General features: G+C 36.8%; 3 protein-coding genes and 2 long non-coding RNA genes across 10 annotated transcripts; 3 read left to right on the top strand and 2 right to left on the bottom strand.

Moving 5' to 3' along the window:
* Positions 1 to 609: 609 nt before the first annotated feature.
* Positions 610 to 4,939, bottom strand: LOC148689698 (uncharacterized). 2 transcript variants are annotated; one of them, XR_015958557.1, is made up of 4 exons: positions 4,814 to 4,939; positions 4,416 to 4,526; positions 860 to 963; positions 610 to 629 (listed from the first exon to the last, which is right to left on the bottom strand). It is a non-coding gene; the product is annotated as an uncharacterized LOC148689698 (long non-coding RNA). The 2 variants fall into 2 exon arrangements; XR_015958558.1 differs by having other exon boundaries at positions 4,416 to 4,511.
* On the top strand, positions 1,924 to 4,217 carry LOC148689699 (uncharacterized). The gene is made up of 2 exons (XR_015958566.1): positions 1,924 to 2,657; positions 3,820 to 4,217. It is a non-coding gene; the product is annotated as an uncharacterized LOC148689699 (long non-coding RNA).
* A 156-nt stretch (positions 4,940 to 5,095) lies between the features above and the next one.
* LOC148689697 (LEAF RUST 10 DISEASE-RESISTANCE LOCUS RECEPTOR-LIKE PROTEIN KINASE-like 2.4) lies at positions 5,096 to 10,141 on the top strand. 4 transcript variants are annotated; one of them, XM_088689358.1, is made up of 3 exons: positions 5,096 to 6,030; positions 8,867 to 8,899; positions 8,984 to 10,141. In XM_088689358.1, exons 1-3 carry the CDS (start codon positions 5,250 to 5,252, stop codon positions 10,066 to 10,068), a joined length of 1,899 nt encoding a protein of 632 aa, XP_088545484.1. In that variant the 5' UTR covers positions 5,096 to 5,249; the 3' UTR covers positions 10,069 to 10,141. The 4 variants fall into 4 exon arrangements, with proteins under 4 accessions (XP_088545484.1, XP_088545483.1, XP_088545482.1 ...); XM_088689357.1 differs by having other exon boundaries at positions 5,136 to 6,030; positions 8,861 to 8,899; XM_088689356.1 differs by having other exon boundaries at positions 5,139 to 6,030; positions 8,993 to 10,141.
* A 2,418-nt stretch (positions 10,142 to 12,559) lies between these two features.
* Positions 12,560 to 15,416, bottom strand: LOC137741487 (uncharacterized). Of its 2 annotated transcripts, none has more exons than XM_088689359.1 (8): positions 15,325 to 15,416; positions 15,092 to 15,140; positions 14,468 to 14,748; positions 14,007 to 14,245; positions 13,662 to 13,880; positions 13,449 to 13,547; positions 13,284 to 13,364; positions 12,560 to 13,180 (listed from the first exon to the last, which is right to left on the bottom strand). In XM_088689359.1, exons 3-8 carry the CDS (start codon positions 14,739 to 14,741, stop codon positions 12,674 to 12,676), a joined length of 1,419 nt encoding a protein of 472 aa, XP_088545485.1. In that variant the 5' UTR covers positions 14,742 to 14,748; positions 15,092 to 15,140; positions 15,325 to 15,416; the 3' UTR covers positions 12,560 to 12,673. The 2 variants fall into 2 exon arrangements, with proteins under 2 accessions (XP_088545485.1, XP_088545486.1); XM_088689360.1 differs by having other exon boundaries at positions 14,468 to 14,741; positions 15,325 to 15,411.
* LOC148689696 (actin-related protein 2/3 complex subunit 2B-like) lies at positions 15,059 to 16,004 on the top strand. Its single transcript, XM_088688520.1, has 3 exons — positions 15,059 to 15,203; positions 15,618 to 15,780; positions 15,884 to 16,004. The coding sequence occupies exons 1-3, from the start codon at positions 15,059 to 15,061 to the stop codon at positions 16,002 to 16,004; spliced, it is 429 nt and encodes a 142-aa protein (XP_088544646.1).
* The last annotated feature ends 679 nt before the right edge of the window (positions 16,005 to 16,683 follow it).

The following is a 16,683-nucleotide window of genomic DNA, read 5'->3' as shown; positions in this document are numbered from 1 at the left end:
TACCTATTGAAAATCACACAAATTTTCAATAACAAAGAAAAATAATAAATTCCATGCATCAAATTCAAAATATTTTCCAACATTCACAAAACACCACACCAGTCGTTAGGTTATATAGATTAATCTAACCACATCCAATTTCACAAAATATACAAATGCAAGTTGGTTTCAGTAAGAATCAGTTAGTAATTTAGCCAAAATATACGCATGCTGCTGCTTTGCTTTCAATAAGAAGCAACCAAGTACCCAAAATATATATATATATGTTGCAGCTTTTAACAAAAGATATGCATGCTGCTATTAACAAAATATATTGTCCAATGTAAATTGCGGTTACTTTGTCCAAGTAACATGTGGGGGTTCTTCTCCAAAATTAGTGAGCACCTATCCGTGACTTCTTGGATCAGGAACTTGGTGAACCTTTCTGCCTTCAGCGCTTCAAAACTGCCCCACTACACGAGCATGAGGTGTGGAGGCTTCTCCACGGGCAAGAGCATCCACATTCTCAAGCAGGTACTTTTCTGGAAGCCTGCCTACCACGTTGCCCTCTTCATTTCCCGCTTTATCTAGGAATGCAAAGTGTGGAATACCCTCAACACCAAACTCATGATCAAGCTCTTGTTCCCACTCTGTGTTGTCAACATTCAGCATAACAAAATTTACACGATCCATGAGTACAAGAATTGGTGGATAATGAAGAATCTACTATTATTTAAAGAAGAAACTGTGGCACTCTCAGGTATTGAGATTCACAAGTATTTCAGAAAAATAAATAACCGAAAATGGCACACACTATATTTAAGCGTTTATAAAGAGATGCAATTATAAACAATAACAAGTTATAACTTGAAGATCATACTTGTACTGCTGCTCAACTTTATAGACATCTGGAGCTAATTCCTTGCATACTTCACACCAATCAGCATAGAACTCGACAACAGTAGGATTCTCATTCGAAAGAGCCTAATCAACCACAAATAACAGAAGACCGTAAGAAAATAACAGCAAAAATTTCACATTGAAGATTATGTCTAGATTCATTGACACACATATACATGCTGGTAAACACAAATTAGCTAACTGAATACACAGGGATTAACAAACCAAGATGCGTCTATATGTGATTCATAAACTTCAGAAAATAAAAGGCAACAAGTATGTGCCTTGCTTTTCTGAAAAAGCACAAGAGTGACTGATGTTCAAATTACTACATTGTCCAAGTTCCAGGACTTATATGATCCGTTGCGGAATAATGTTTGAACCTTACCACGGGGTAAAGTTACACACAAAATGAGCCACAAATTTAATATTTTTCAAACTGAAAAAAAACAATGTGCATTTATTTAGTTCTTTTTCTTGAAAACTTTGGTGAAATGATAACTAAGCAACTCAGGCGGACAGAAGGAAACTTAACCACACCAGGAGCAACAGAAGAAAGCCTAAAAGTCAGGAGCAACAGAAGAAAACCACACCATCCCATTAAAATTGCACCAGCAGCAAGAAAAAACAGTAGTAGGAAGGATAAGAGCAAGCAGAGAAACACAGTCAAACGAGCCAGGATAACATCTTGGCTAGACGAAACCAGAACAATTCTATTCAACACCCAAGCAACAGAGCAATACTTCAACACCCAATCAACAATTCTATTCAGTAAACCACAACTGCTAAACGAAACCAAAACAAAGCAATACTTCAACACCCAATCAACAGAATGCGAGACCCAAAGGAAATCATAACAAAGCAATACTTCAACACCCAATCAAATAATGCATGCAAATAAAAATAGCCCAAATATCATTAAATTTACTCCGATTTTTATCTACATGGAAAACCCTAGTCCGAAATTACACACACACACACACACACACACACACACACATATATATATCCAGATAAAAAGTAAAATTCACATAAAAATTACTGAAAATTTGATATTACCCCTTGAAACTATATTTTCCTCTACTAAAACCCATTTCCTTTTGGTTTCTTGAATAAAGCCCATTGACTAACCTTCAATTAAACAAATTCTATAATTAAATTTGACTTTTCAAATTGTGTATTTTTCGAATGCCTAAACTACCCCTATTAATACTTGGATGTGGTTTTTGGATCAGTTACTTGTTATATCCATTTAATTAATTTTATATATTTTACAAAATAATTCATGCCATTCATTGTATATTCAATGTATTAACTTTCAATTTGTTATAACGTGCTAATTGAAAAATAATAATACTAATTTCATAATTTTTTGCATTACATATATAAGTTAATTTACCTACCAACACAACAATAAACCTAAAACAGCTTCGGCTAATATTCCAATCCCTAATACACAAAACAAAAGCTATATGTTCCGCACAATTCTTACCTACAAAATAGTCTAATTTACCTATTACATCAAACCAAAATTTAAAGGGTCTAGTTCACTTTCAAAATGGTCTAATTTACCTACATGATTTATGTGCATTAGATTAAAAGTTTATTTAATTGCCTACAAGCACAAACCCACAACATTTGAACATTATCTAATATCACTATTTTTTTTTTTTTTTGGAATAGGTAAATTAATTTAAATGTAGGTAAATTAGTATAATATTAATAAGTAGGTAAATTAATTTAAATGTAGGTAAATTAGTATAATATTTTATAAGTAGGTAAATTAATTTAAATGTAAATTAATCTAATATCACTATTTTTTTTTTTTTTTTGGAATAGGTAAATTAATTTAAATGTAGGTAAATTAGTATAATATTAATAAGTAGGTAAATTAGTATAATATTTATAAGTAGGTAAATTAATTTAAATGTAGGTAAATTAGTATAATATTTTGGGTATATTATCAATTTCCCCCCTGAACTTGTGACCATTAGCCAATTTCCCCCCTCAACTTTAATTTTGGCCAATTTCCCCCCTGAACTCTCATGATTAGTCAATTTCCCCCCTCAACTTTAATTTAGCCAATTTCCCCCCTCAACTCTTATAATTAGTCAATTTGCACCCTACTGTTAAATTTTTAATTTGATCATAATTAAACAAGTGTGTGTAAGAAACTAAATAAGATGTATGTTAATCATGTTCCTATATCTTTATCCTATTACAAATAGATTAAAATTTAGAATTTTACAATTTATCATAGATAGTATTATTAGTCATAATAAATCAGTATGGAGTAATTTTATTTGATTTTTTACTATACAAAATTGATAACAAAAAGGATTGATGTGTAAATTTTTGTATGTGAATACAATTTTCTTTATAAAAGTGAAAGCTAAGTTCAAGTAAATTGCGGAGAATCGAGCTTTAGTAAAAAAACAGCTAGTCTATTCATAATTTTCGACTCCTTATTAAGAATAACCCATTTTATTGAAATAGGTTTGATCCATGAGTTTAGGATTATTATTTCTTTTTGTTATTATTTCTTCTTCTACATGCTTTAAACCCGATTCATAACTTTTTCTTATAATCAACCCATGTCACATACTAACTGTATTATGTTTTTGTACATTTTACTCTATATTATGCAGGTGAGTTTATGTTAATTTTAGTACTTTGTTGGAAGCTATTAGAGAGATTGAAAATTAAGAAAAGAATAGATGGAAAATTAAAAAAAAAAAAAAATTTAACAGTAGGGTGCAAATTGACTAATTTTGAGAGTTGAGGGGGGAAATTGGCCAAATTAAAGTTCAGGGGGGGAATTGACTAATTATGAGAGTTGAGGGGGGAAATTGGCCAAAATTAAAGTTCAGGGGGGAAATTGGCCAATGGTCACAAGTTCAGGGGGGAAATTGGTAATATACCCTAATATTTTATAAGTAGGTAAATTAATTTAAATGTTGGTAAATTAGTATAATATTTATATGTAGGTAATTACATGATTCAAAATGCAGGTTTATTAGTATAATATTTTATAAGTAGGTAAATTAATTTGTATGTAAGTAATTACATAATTCAAACAATATTATTTTTTCCGTACAAGATTGTCTTTCTCTTTTAAATTTGGTAAATTAATTTATATATGTTGCTAATATTTATGATACAAGAAAGGTAAAATATCCATATGGATTTAATTGCTCATCATAATTAGGATGAGTAATAACATTTATTGACCAAATTAGGATTCTATGGCATAAGTTGTAATTGTATTGTAATAGTTGGTCATATATTTGTCTACATGGTAGGCTATTTGAAATTTGGGTTTTATTTGAATGTTTAAATTTAGATGGGTTTTTATTTGGAAAATAGGAGTTTCAAGGGTTTATATCTAAAGAACCCTAAAAATTAAAACATGGATAAAAGCTGAGAGGGAGTGATGCAAAAACTAAGAAGAATAGCAATTTATTGGGATCTAATTTTCGGGGCATAGACGTTGATGGAGAGAGAAAGAGCACAAGAGCGAAGAGAAATTGGCTTACCCAGTTGTCCGTATGGTTGCGTTGCGGTTGCGAGAGAGCGAGTGAAACGGGAGCTGCGCTAGAGACAAAGTTTTGTTTAGGTAAGTGTAAGTGAACCTGCACATTCCCACTCTACCCAATCATTAAAATTCTAATTAAAGTTCACACCAACAACAAACCCAAATTCGACCACAATAGCAAACCCTAAAATTCGAAAATTCTAATTAAAACACAAAATTACATAATCAATTTAATAATTAAAGAGAAAACAATAACTAGATTCAATCAATTGAAAGAAAATTGCAAGAAAAATAGGAGGAGGGGGAAGAACAGGAGGAGGGGCGGAACCTGAGAAGAACAAGAAAAGTGAAAAGACGAACTGGGATTCAAACGAAGAATAAGAATTTGAGAAGACGAACCTGGGATTCAGACGAGAGAGCAAAAGTGCGTCTGGAGAGGAAGAGAGAGCATCTTGAGACCCAGAGTGGGTCTGGAGAGGAAGGAGAGAGCGAGAGATTTCAGCCCGACTAAATTATACTGTGGTTTTGGCCAGTAGAAGCAAGAGGGTAAATGCTGTATAAAAAAAGTGGGCCTGGATTATTTAAACTGGTGGTTATTTAATCCAAAAAGACACCAAACACTATATTCTATATTATTAGTACTATCTGGTGCTTTATCCGGCTTTACAAAAAGAGCCTTAGAATATTTCAAAGGGCCTACATTTCAAGATTTGGAAGTTGGAACAAATTATATATTAAAACGAAACAAGAGACCTGACTCTTATTCCTTTTACTAATTCCCCATTCCATCTGATGCTCCAATCTCTTTGCTGAGATTTTTCCTCCAACATCCATCATGCAGTTCCTTCTGCTCCAATCCTTGTTTCCATTTCTTTTGATCGCTTCCTTTCTTTCGATCAACGTCGAGTTTAGTCTATGCCAGAATGATCAACATTTCACAAACTGCAGCAGCGAACTCAATTGTGGTGGCGTCGGAGGCCTATCATATCCCTTTTGGGGGGTAAACCGAGCTAGTTACTGTGGTCAACCCGGATTTGAGATCCAATGCCTAGACGACGTCCCTGTGTTCAACATGACGGGTGCGAGCTATAGAATTCTGCAAATGAACACTACAACAAATTCTTGGACCGTTAAGGTTGCTAGGAACGATTACTGGGGTAGTATCTGTAATCCGACTTTCGTCAACACCACCCTCAACTTCTCTCTGTTTGATTATGTTTCTACTTATACAAACATGACGTTTTACTACCAATGCCCTACCACCATAACGCTTCCTAATGTTCAGTCCTGCAACACAAGCTCTGTTTTCTATTTCACACGCCCGGTGACAGTTGGTCAGCCATCTCTTGTGACCTGTACAAATGAGGTTATTGTTCCCGTTTATACAACAGCAGCTCTTGCTATAGAGGCCGATCAAACAACTACGATCAGCGATGCGGTAGACGGGGGTTTCTCACTGCAATTGCAGATTGACAACGATCAATGCGACAAATGTTTGGAATCAGGAGGACAGTGTGGGCTTAACACTAGTACTAATTCTGGATTCAGTTGCTTTTGCGCAGATCAAGCCTATGCATCCACATGTAATGGAACTAGTAATTCAAGTCAAAACGGAGGTACGTCTGTCCCTTGTCATTCTCATATAAATTACAAATTTGGAACTCCTAGCTTGCTTTTTGTTTTAGATGATTAGTCGTAAAATTAGGAAGCAGAGGGAAGGAATCTAGTATAGTAAGAGCCAACTGTTTGCAAAAGAGCAGACAATTAATGTATAAGTTGGGTCTCCATGTTGGATCCAATTTTTTTGTTTCTGAAACCAATTATTACTACATAATGTAGTTACTTTGATCATTTTCAAAAACTACGAATTATTTTCCTAATTGAATACCAAATAACTCCTTATATTTCTCAAATGTTGCCCGAGCCAAACCTTAAAATCCTTAAAGATTGTTCAGGTTTTGGTCAGCTTGTGTTGATGTATACGTGTATATGCAAAATTAGATTAATGTATGTTAGTTTTTTTTTAATTTTATTTTTATTTTTATAATTTGGGTCCTTGGATCACAGTCCAAGTGTATATTTTAGATTCAATTGTATTGAGGGTTTTTTTATTTTTAGAATTGTATTTTGTTATTGCCTCTTGAAATCATCTCATAAAATAGATTACTTGGATGGTTAGATTTTGTGCGGATGTAAGAGAGAGAAACTGCTATCTCCCATCATGTAGCAACGGTAATATTCCCTCACATATCTTGTGTTAACTGATGAATGAATCACCATCGTGTTTGCTTCTTTGATTGTTCTCTCTGCAATTTTTTTCCATTCCCAGAATTCCAAAATCTCTAGCTTCCCTCACATGTTTCAGCCTTTGTTGAATTGTTGGTGCCTTTCTAGTCAACCCTTTTTATTGCTGTTCTCATGTTGCAAAATTTTTCTTTTAAATTCCAGTTTTACATACTACAAGTAGTTAAATAAAAGTTTCAGCATACGTGTCAAATGGTGTATTTATTCGAAACATACACATAACCTACCGTACAACTATACAATTCCACCGAAAACGTGTTAGCTTTTGTTGATTTTGATGATTGTAATCTAAGTGCAGAGCGAATTAAGCATACAAATCCAAAATTAGGCAATTTTTCTATTAAGGTGGCTGATCTTTTCGCTATGCAAGGGTGACCATAGAAATAGTCACAAACTTGGCCATCAAAACTTTCCACTGGCTGTGGGCACTAGTAATCAATTATTTCTTCATAATATTCAAAGTTGGGGGCATATGAAAGATGAGTTCTGTTTTTAGTCCGACAAACAAATAAAGCTTCAAAAGAGACAGACCCAAAAGCGACGGTGCTGTACAGGGACAATGGACAACGAAAACTTTGTTGTCAAAAATGATTTAGGAGCTAAGTTATAAAAGAAGCTAAGTAATGGGCTGGGGCTTAGCGGTTAGACCACTAGACAGTTAGGAGGGGACCTAAGTGGATTAGATGGATTTAAGCAAATATTATATATCGTATAAATAAGTATCTATTTATACTTAAAAAAAGATACATAATTGTATTGAGATATATAAATTGCAAAATAAAATATAAATTATAAAGTTAATATATATTTACAACATGAGGAGCAAGCATATAATGAGTATTCATTTGAGTATTCAACAAGTCTTTTACATTTTAGTGAAAAAATAATTTGCAAAATGAGTATTCAACAAGTCTTTTACATTTTAATGAAAAAAATAAATTGCAACATGAGTAGCAAACATATAATGAGTATTCATTTGAGTATTCAACAAGTCTTTTACCTTTTAATGAAAAAATAAATTGCAAAATGAAAGTTATCAATTTTCTATATAAGTGAGAGTCGCGACCTAGTCGTATGCTTAGACGGGTCTAGGCGGGCTAAGCAAGCGCCAAGGTGTGCTAGGCGGACCAGGTTTAGGCGTCATTTCTTAATCTTCAAACTCTAGAGATTAATCGGAATAGTGACCAGCCCCCTAGCACCTAAGCATGACTTTTTAGAACAGTGTCTAGGAGCGGATCAATTGTTATAGCAGAGCTTTGATCATCTTTGCGATACCCTGCTACCAAGCCAGCTCCTGGGATACGGTACTAATTCTGGAACCAGGACTGCCGTGACTTCCTGGAAAAGTGAAAGTGATCCGTCAACTGGGATATTCTTGCTTGGAATTTCCCAAGAGACGCCATCACAAATGTTTGTTTCGGTTATACGCATCAACTCCCCGCTACAGAACTGGTCCATGGGATAAAATTGGATTGGTATACCAGGAATGGATCGTCAATATCCAAGTGGATTTACTATACATGTATGCGAGAAGTGACGGGATATGGTATGTCTACTCCCAACCACAATATACTGAATGTGACAATTATGGAGCACGTGGACCTTTCGGGGTTTGCAAAGCTGCTGGATCAGTCACATTGAGAGGAAAAGAAGATGATGATGATGGGTGCAATGGGGAAGTAATCTATATGGAATTGATTGGGTGGAGGAATGATCGTTTTAATGAGCAAATTTCAGTTCCATTGTTATATTTTTTTTATTGCTTGTTCTGCTTTCCAATTAGGGTTTTTTTTTGGGGGGGGGGGGGGGCGCGGGGGACACCTCCCCAAGATTAAGAGTTGCTTCTCTTCTTTACTGTTTTCCAATTGAGATTGAATTTGGAATTTTTATTTGCTTCTCTTCTTTACTGGCATGCAATTAATCAGTTGACATAAATTGGAATTTTTATTTGCTTCTCTTCTTTACTGGCATGCAATTAATCAGTTTTAAGTTAGGAGTCTAGACTTTATGTTGGTGGGACATGAACAAATTCACCTGTTTTGAGCAGATTGGCGTTTATTGTTTTTTCTTTTAAACTCTTCCAGTTTAAGAAGATTGGATCTTGTGTGATTTAGCTAACTGCAGTTTTCTTTACAATTCAAGGTGCAGGAGATAAGCAGTTGAAATTGAAGCTAGGACTAGGTAAGATTGATATCTCTACATTTAAATGTCCATTGATTGCTCTGCATAACATACCTCCAATCAAATTTAACTCTCCTTTAACAGTTGGTGCAGCTTTTGTTGTCGTCGTTCTAGTTGTTGTCTGCTGTTTCTTTTGGAACAAGCGTATCCAAAAACATCAAATTGTTGAGGCCTTTCTAAGGAGCCATGGGCCGCTTGAAGTTCAAAGGCATAGCTATTCGGAGGTCAAGAAAATGACCAACTCCTTCAAAGAAAAATTAGGACAAGGAGGCTATGGTGCTGTTTACAAAGGAAAGTTAAAGGACGGCCGTCTTGTAGCAGTGAAGGTCTTGACCAAACTTAAAGGAGACGGAGAAGAATTTATCAATGAAGTGGCAGCCATTAGTCGAACTTCCCATGTCAACATCGTCTCCTTGTTGGGCTACTGTTTTGAGTGTTCGAAGAGGGCTCTGATCTATGAATTCATGCCTAATGGATCGCTCGAGAAGTTCATATTTAATGCAAGTAATCCCAAGAATGATCATTATCACTTGGGATGGGAAACTCTGGATCAAATTTCACTCGGTATTGCTCGAGGATTGGAGTACTTACATCGTGGTTGCAACACAAGAATTTTGCATTTTGACATCAAGCCTCACAACATTCTTCTCAATGAAAAGTTTACCCCAAAAATCTCAGATTTTGGCCTTGCCAAAATATGCAACAGGAACGAGAGCATTGTGTCGATGTTGGGAGCTAGAGGTACAGCAGGATACATTGCTCCAGAACTATTTTCTAGAAACTTTGGAAAGGTCTCGCACAAGTCTGATGTGTATAGCTACGAAATGATGCTTTCGGAGATGGTTGGAGGAAGAAGGAACATCGACACGGAAGTTGAAAATACAAGTGAAATATATTTTCCGCATTGGATTTACCAGCGTCTTGAACGAGATGAAGAGCTTGGTCTACAGAGTGTTACGAACGAGGAAGACAAAGTAAGAGCTAGGAAGATGATCATAGTGAGCTTGTGGTGCATACAAACTGATCCTTCAAACCGGCCAGCGATGAAGAAAGTGATAAATATGTTGGAAGGGAGTGTTGATTCGTTGCAGATACCACCCAAGCCTTACTTGTCTTCTCCTCCAAAATCCCCGGCAGATTCTTCTACTACATTGGTATCAATACAGTAGAAACCCTGTATTTTACTTGAACGAATCTGTGGTTTTTGAGGCAATCTAAATAATCAAGTATGCATTTCATTTTTGTTTTGTTTTTTTGTTTTTTCTATATATGAATGAATCAACACAGTAGGAGTGACTCACTCCTACTACCCCTCCAGCAATCAAATATATATTCAACACAAAATGTGTGAAACATTTGCATTTGTGGCCCAGGCCAGTGGACCAAGGTAGTGTGCCCGCTTCATGCATCTTGCGAAGCCACGTGATTCTATTCTGACAAACAGTGAAGAGAATTGAAGCCGTGTTGAATTTCAGGGTTTTTGCATAACCTTTGAAAATGAGTGGATTGGCGGTACCCCATTACTTGAAAAAACAACTCTATGGTGGTGCTGGATGAATTTCCAAGCGACAAGCATATTGCATATGAATTTCCAAGCGACAAGCATATATTGGATAAATCAAACCGAAAGAAACAAATATGATTTAACATGAGTATGTGAGAAATTAGAAATGGTGTGTGTTTCCTTGTTTATCACTTCCCTTCCCTCTTTACTTGTAAATGAAATTTTTTTGAATAGTGAGTTCGGTATCAAATTATAAGTGACCTATTATGTACCTTAACCCAAATTCCCAGCTCCAAATATCTTCGTATAAACACTAAAAGATGCAAGTGATGATTTGGCTTGGCAACTTAAAGTTTTTTTTTTTTTTCCTAATGTACTATATTCTGAGTTCAAGTATTTTTCTTTCTTGGTGTAAATTAATTTAAAATGTTGCAGGTAATAAAAATAAATAAATAGAAAGATAAATAGTCAACAAAACGTCAAGTACTCATAATTTGTCCCATCCCTTTCTTTTTGTTTTGGGTGAACTTCCTTTCTTTGAATAAGCTTTGTCCTATAACGTCACTAGCTCCTTTCCTCTCTCTCTAGTTCCTTCCTTTTACCTAGTGTCACTCCAACTCCCAACTCCAACTCCAACTCCAACCACAACCAACTTTATTCATTTCATTTCTACCAAATACTTCCACTTTCCCAAAATATGAATTCCTGGCTTTTCTTTTCATCCCATTTCGCCTTCTTTGTTTTCATCAACTTTCCTTTGTCCTCAAGCTTTGATTCGTACACAAATTATAGTAACGCGTTTCACTGTGGAGACATCACACAAGTGGGATTTCCCTTTTGGGGAGATGGAAGGCCGGAGAGTTGCGGCTATCCGGAACTGAAGCTAACATGCTCGAACGATGTTACCGCCATTGAGATTATGGGGAATCGAGGAAGAGTATACTGTGGATATGGGTTGCAAGAGAAGTGGAGAGGAAAGTATCTTTGTTCCAGTGCACGACATGCTTCTTGATCTCTTCAGCCATTCCACCCCGCCTATTTCTCTTTCCACACATCGAAGAAAACAGAGAGTCACAGTGTTTCAATGAAGCTGAAGAGTTTGGAAAACATCTCAGTATCTTCTTCTCATCCCAATCTCCGCCCTTGGATCTCATCGACAACCCAATTCCCTCCAGCAAGTCCCGCAAATTCACAAAAAAAAAAAAAAAAATTCAAATGAAAATGCATTTCTAAATCCAAAATCACAAAAAGGAAATTTCAACATAAAACCCATTTCTAAATCCAAAATCACAAAACCCCCATATTTGAACAAAAGAAAACCCCAAATTAATTTAAGTTTTTTTTTCGTTCATATACAAAATTGAGCATTATAAAAACTGAACCAAAAGTCTTAATTGCTTACCGACGTGAAGAGTATTTCAGAAAACAGCGCCGTTGGAGGCCGGTGCGATGCCCAGGCTTGACCTGGAATTAGTCGACTCGCTGGACTTGCACTAGTACAAAAAACACTTTGCGCGACGTAGGGGATGCGTCGCGCAAAGTCAAAAATCGTCGCGCAAGACTTAGCTCAACGCACCTTCGTCGCGCACTAACCGTCGCGGCAAGGCAGTGACAGAAGGGGTTTGCGCGACGAAGATTCCCCCTACGTCGCGCAAAGCGGCTTCGCGCGACGTATTACTACGTCGCGCAAAGTCTCTTTGCGCGACGCATCCCCTACGTCGCGCAAACACTTCGTGCGACGAAGATTCTACCTACGTCGCGCGAAGTGGCTTTGCGCGACACAAGACCTTAGGTCGCGCAAAGCCACTTCGCGCGACGTAGGGTCGCGCGTCGCGCTAAGTGGCTTTGCGCGACGTAAGGTTGTGCATCGCGCAAAGCCACTTCGCGATGTAGGGTTGTGCGTCGCGCAAAGACACTTCGCGCGACGTATGGTCGTGCGTCGCGCTAAGTGACTTTGCGCGACGTAGGTTTGTGGGTCGCGCAAAGCCACTTTGCGCAACGTAGAGTCTTGTGTCGCGCAAAGAGGTTGGCGCGACGAAGATTCTACCTACGTCGCGCAAACCTCTTTTTTTTTTTTTTTTTCTTTTTGTTTTGGTAAAAAAAAATATTTTTTAATTTTTAATAAATATCTTAATTAAACTCTAAACGATAATTAATTAACCAACGAAAAGTATTTAGTTATAAATATATGAAAATATACATACAAAATGTCCAAACAAAAAAATAAGAAAAAACTACAAGTAGTCTTTTAGGTTTGATACATCAAGCTACTAGGTATCGGTAGGGCAAAGTGGCTCAGAAGTCGAAGGTGTAGGAAGATCAGGTACTGGTAGTGAGATTTGGAGGCCGGACATCTGTATGGCTCGTACAAGGTCTCTCATGTGTCCGGCATAGGCCTTCACCTGCTCGCCCTGGGCCTTAATCTGCTCGCCCTGGGCCCTCATCTGCTCGTCCCGGGCCCTCATCTGCTCGTCCCGGGCCCTCATTTGCTCACTCTGGACCGCAAGCTGACCCTTTAGGGTTGTCACTTCCTCCTTCAATGCACTGACCTCTGCTGTGTTTGATCTGGAAGAAGAGGCACCCGTCTCACGAACTCGCGCTTTTCCCATACCCCGAACAACTTTGCCAGGACGACGCCCGAAGTTTTGATCCATGACATTAGTCAGGATCTGAAAACCTGCATCCTCGGGTATCGTGGCGTCCTCGATCGAGGTCTCCGGGGGAAGTTGTGATGTTGCTTCTTGGAGAACAGTAGTGCGCTGTTCCACCATAGCATCCTGTAATAATAAAGGAAAAAAACATATAATGTTTAATAACATAATATAAATAATATTTGAACGATTCATACATATAAGAATAATAACAATTACATATACTTACATGAAGCTGCTTAGCTAGCTCATCACCAGGTCGAACGTAAACGTCCTCGAACATGTCGATCTCTGGGAACTTAGAACCCTCCTGAAGAAACAAACATTAAGAAAATTTTATTAATAAAAAATAATAAATAAATTGTATAAAATTTCAAAATTAATATACTTTTACCTGACGTCGTGCCTCAAGTCTATACGAAAAGGGCTTCGAACCAGAATGGTGGAGAAGTGTCTTTGAGTCCCGAGCTATCTTGCCAGCAATAGATTTCTTCTGTTAAACACACAATATACATGTTAGTTCGATTATTTAAAATAAATTAATAAAGGAAGCTTAAAAAAATAACTAAAACAATAATAAATTATTATTAAAATATTATGTACATACTACAAATTTTGGGTCCGTAAAATGTTTGCAGAGCCACTCCCAATCCTCCGGCCGATCCTGCAACTCGGTTGGGCAACCATGTAGGCGAGCAAACTCCGGATCATCCCATCGCTTAAAATGCGTGTGAAGATAGTTCTTCCAATGTTTGTACCGAATTGCTAAGGTATCCTCTAAGTAGGCCATGACCTCAGGAGATATGTCATCAAGATCAAAATTGACCTACGAATATGAAAAATAATAAAATAATAGTAAGAAATTTAATAATATTAAGATAATATATTTTGGTTTTTAATATTTGTAAACAAAATTAAAAAAATGATAAAGGCTAAAAATTAATATACTAACCGACAAGTTTTCTCGCACTAGTTTCTTCGTCTCCTCGGGAATTTCTGCCCAAGACTCCCACTGCATAGGACAACTTTGTTTAATAACAACACCACAACTACTAGCGACGCTGTTATGCTGCTGTGAGGTAGCCGCTCCACGATGTCGCGGGTCATACTCAATCTTGATCTTGGAGCCGGTCAAACGTACGCTCTGTGCCTCCTTCAACATTCGACTAGGCCCCCTGGTGTTTTTTTTAGCTGGCCAAAAAAAATTAAATGGTGAAATCCCTAAGCTTAAATTTACAGAAAATTCGACATAACCTCCCCTAATAGTATAGCATTTCCCAAAACCTTAAAATAGTAATTCACAACCCCCATCACATTGTCACATTCCAGCAAATTTTCACCATCATAAAAATAATAATTTTAAAATGATAAAAAAAAAATACAACGTAGTGATCGAGAATTAGAAAAAACTACCTGGCTGGGAGGCCTCACCCTCGACTCTGGATGCCGAGGAAGTGTGATCAGAAGGCTCCGGCTCGCGGCGACGTCGGTGAGGCCGTCGTGCACTAAGCGGCTGAACTGACACTGATGATGTCGATGAGACGGGCACCTGGGACGCCATAGGAGTAGCCTCAGTAAAGGGTGTAGGCTCCCCAATCAATGGAGCACTCACGCCTGGAGCAGTAGATGTTGATAATGCAGGAGGCTCATTGGTCACACTCCGACGACGAGTGATCAACCGCGACATCTATACACTTTTTGAACCATAAAATTATAACATTAGAAACTAATCCTTTCTTGCATTTGAAACTAATCAATTAGCAGCCAAAGTAGTAAGTAAGTAGGTTACCAACATTCTTAATTTCAAAACATGAGGAAACTACTTATCCATTTTCATAGCCAACAAAAAAAAAGTGCATCAAGTGAAACAAAAAAAAAAGGGTAATATGACACTAGGATTACCAAACATTGTAATCAATCAAAGGTATCAAAACTTCATTACACTAAATGATCAAAGTACCGTACAAAAACAATTTACTTCATACAAGTCATTCAACTAGACACATGGCACAACAAATGAAAAGGCAATCAACTTACCCCCACTTGATTTCTGGAATTGGTCGTGACGTTGTGGAGATTGTTGAACCTGCAAAAGAAGGATACCAGCTTACTTTAAGACTTGATTTTTCTGAGATTCCAAATGGAAAAGGTTCGATATTCTTTCATACATCATCCCAATAATATACAAAAATTTAGTCATATCATATATGTCAAACATAGCTTGTTACCAAGATGCTTGCAAATTTCATTTTGTTTAGATGACTGCTCACCTTGATAGCCAAAGGAACAAAAAGAAACAAAATAATGAAACTCCGTAACCAATTACGCTAACAATGCTTTCTTGAATTCCAAGCTTCTTTTTCCTCCCATCCCTATAAATAAAGATGACATAACTTGTCAATAGGCAACACACCACGAGCTGGAGTGAATGTCTCAAAACAAGTCTGAATAGTATGGAAAGCAGCTACGTCCTGCATATTTACTCAGTATGATAGTAAAACCATTTTCGTACTGTACTGTTGATGCTAACATTGTAATTATGCATGCATTTTTCTCTCTCTAGATTCTGTGAAGGTAATTGCAGACATTGCTGCTGTGCAAGCAGTAATCTTAAGTTCTCAGCTGAAAGAAATGTTGATGAATGTTAACCCTCAAGATACATCGCAAGGAATGTATAAGCCACTCAAACTCGAATATCACCCAAGAGAGCCTTTCTTTATTATTAGACAGGTAAATCATTAGCAAAATTAAGAAGAGTGCTGATTCAACTGAACTTATTCTAATTAATTTACTATATAGTTCTAATGTACAATGAAGATATTCATGTTTAACAGCCACAGAAAATCATAGCAGTATTCCCGATACGTTTCAAAGACAAAACAGATGTCATTATTGCAACGGCATTCTTGACAAACCCATCAAAGTCCTAAACAAACAAAAACCCACCTAATTTAACAAACTACGCATTTACGCATAATTATTATCCAAACAAGAAGATTAACTAATTCTTAATTAATTACACAAATGGAAAATACCCATTCCAAATTAATACCTCTCGATTAGATAACCCCTGTTTACAGAAATCCTGTTTGCATATAACAAAACAAAAATTGGAGTTTAGGGCCAAAAGAATGAAGAGGAAGAAGAAGAAGGACCTTCAGTTGAGGCGCTGCGCTAGTAGACTTCTCTTCCCTCCCGTAGATCCCTCTCTCTACCTGCAACCCATTAACCCCTCTGCAAACTAAAACTAGAACCAACATCTAATTTTATCAGAAATCCTAAATAGCATGCAATTTGAGCCTAAATAACAAAAACCCCATTGAAAATCAGAAACCCTTACCTTGATTTTGGGACTTGATTCGCGTCGGCTTCTGAGATTCGCGTTTGATTCGAGATTTTGAAGACAAAAGCTTGTGAGAAGGAAGAGAGATCTACGGGAAATGGAGAGGGAGAGATGAGCACGCAAGAGGGAAGAAAGGTGTATGGGAAATAGGGAAGTGAGAGGTTATCTACGGGAAAGCTTGTGAGAGGGATGAGAGATATATGGGAATTGAGAGTTGCACGGGAAAGAGGGTGGAAATAGGGATGTGAAGTCTTGAAAATTTTAAAACAAGCGCCTATTTTTTGTT

Source organism: Pyrus communis, chromosome 17 (genome assembly GCF_041283825.1).
Source record: "Pyrus communis isolate YQ-2024b chromosome 17, ASM4128382v1, whole genome shotgun sequence".
NCBI classification, from domain to species: domain Eukaryota; kingdom Viridiplantae; phylum Streptophyta; class Magnoliopsida; order Rosales; family Rosaceae; genus Pyrus; species Pyrus communis.
Note: the sequence above shows the minus strand (reverse complement) of the source record. Positions and strands in the feature narration are given on the sequence as shown.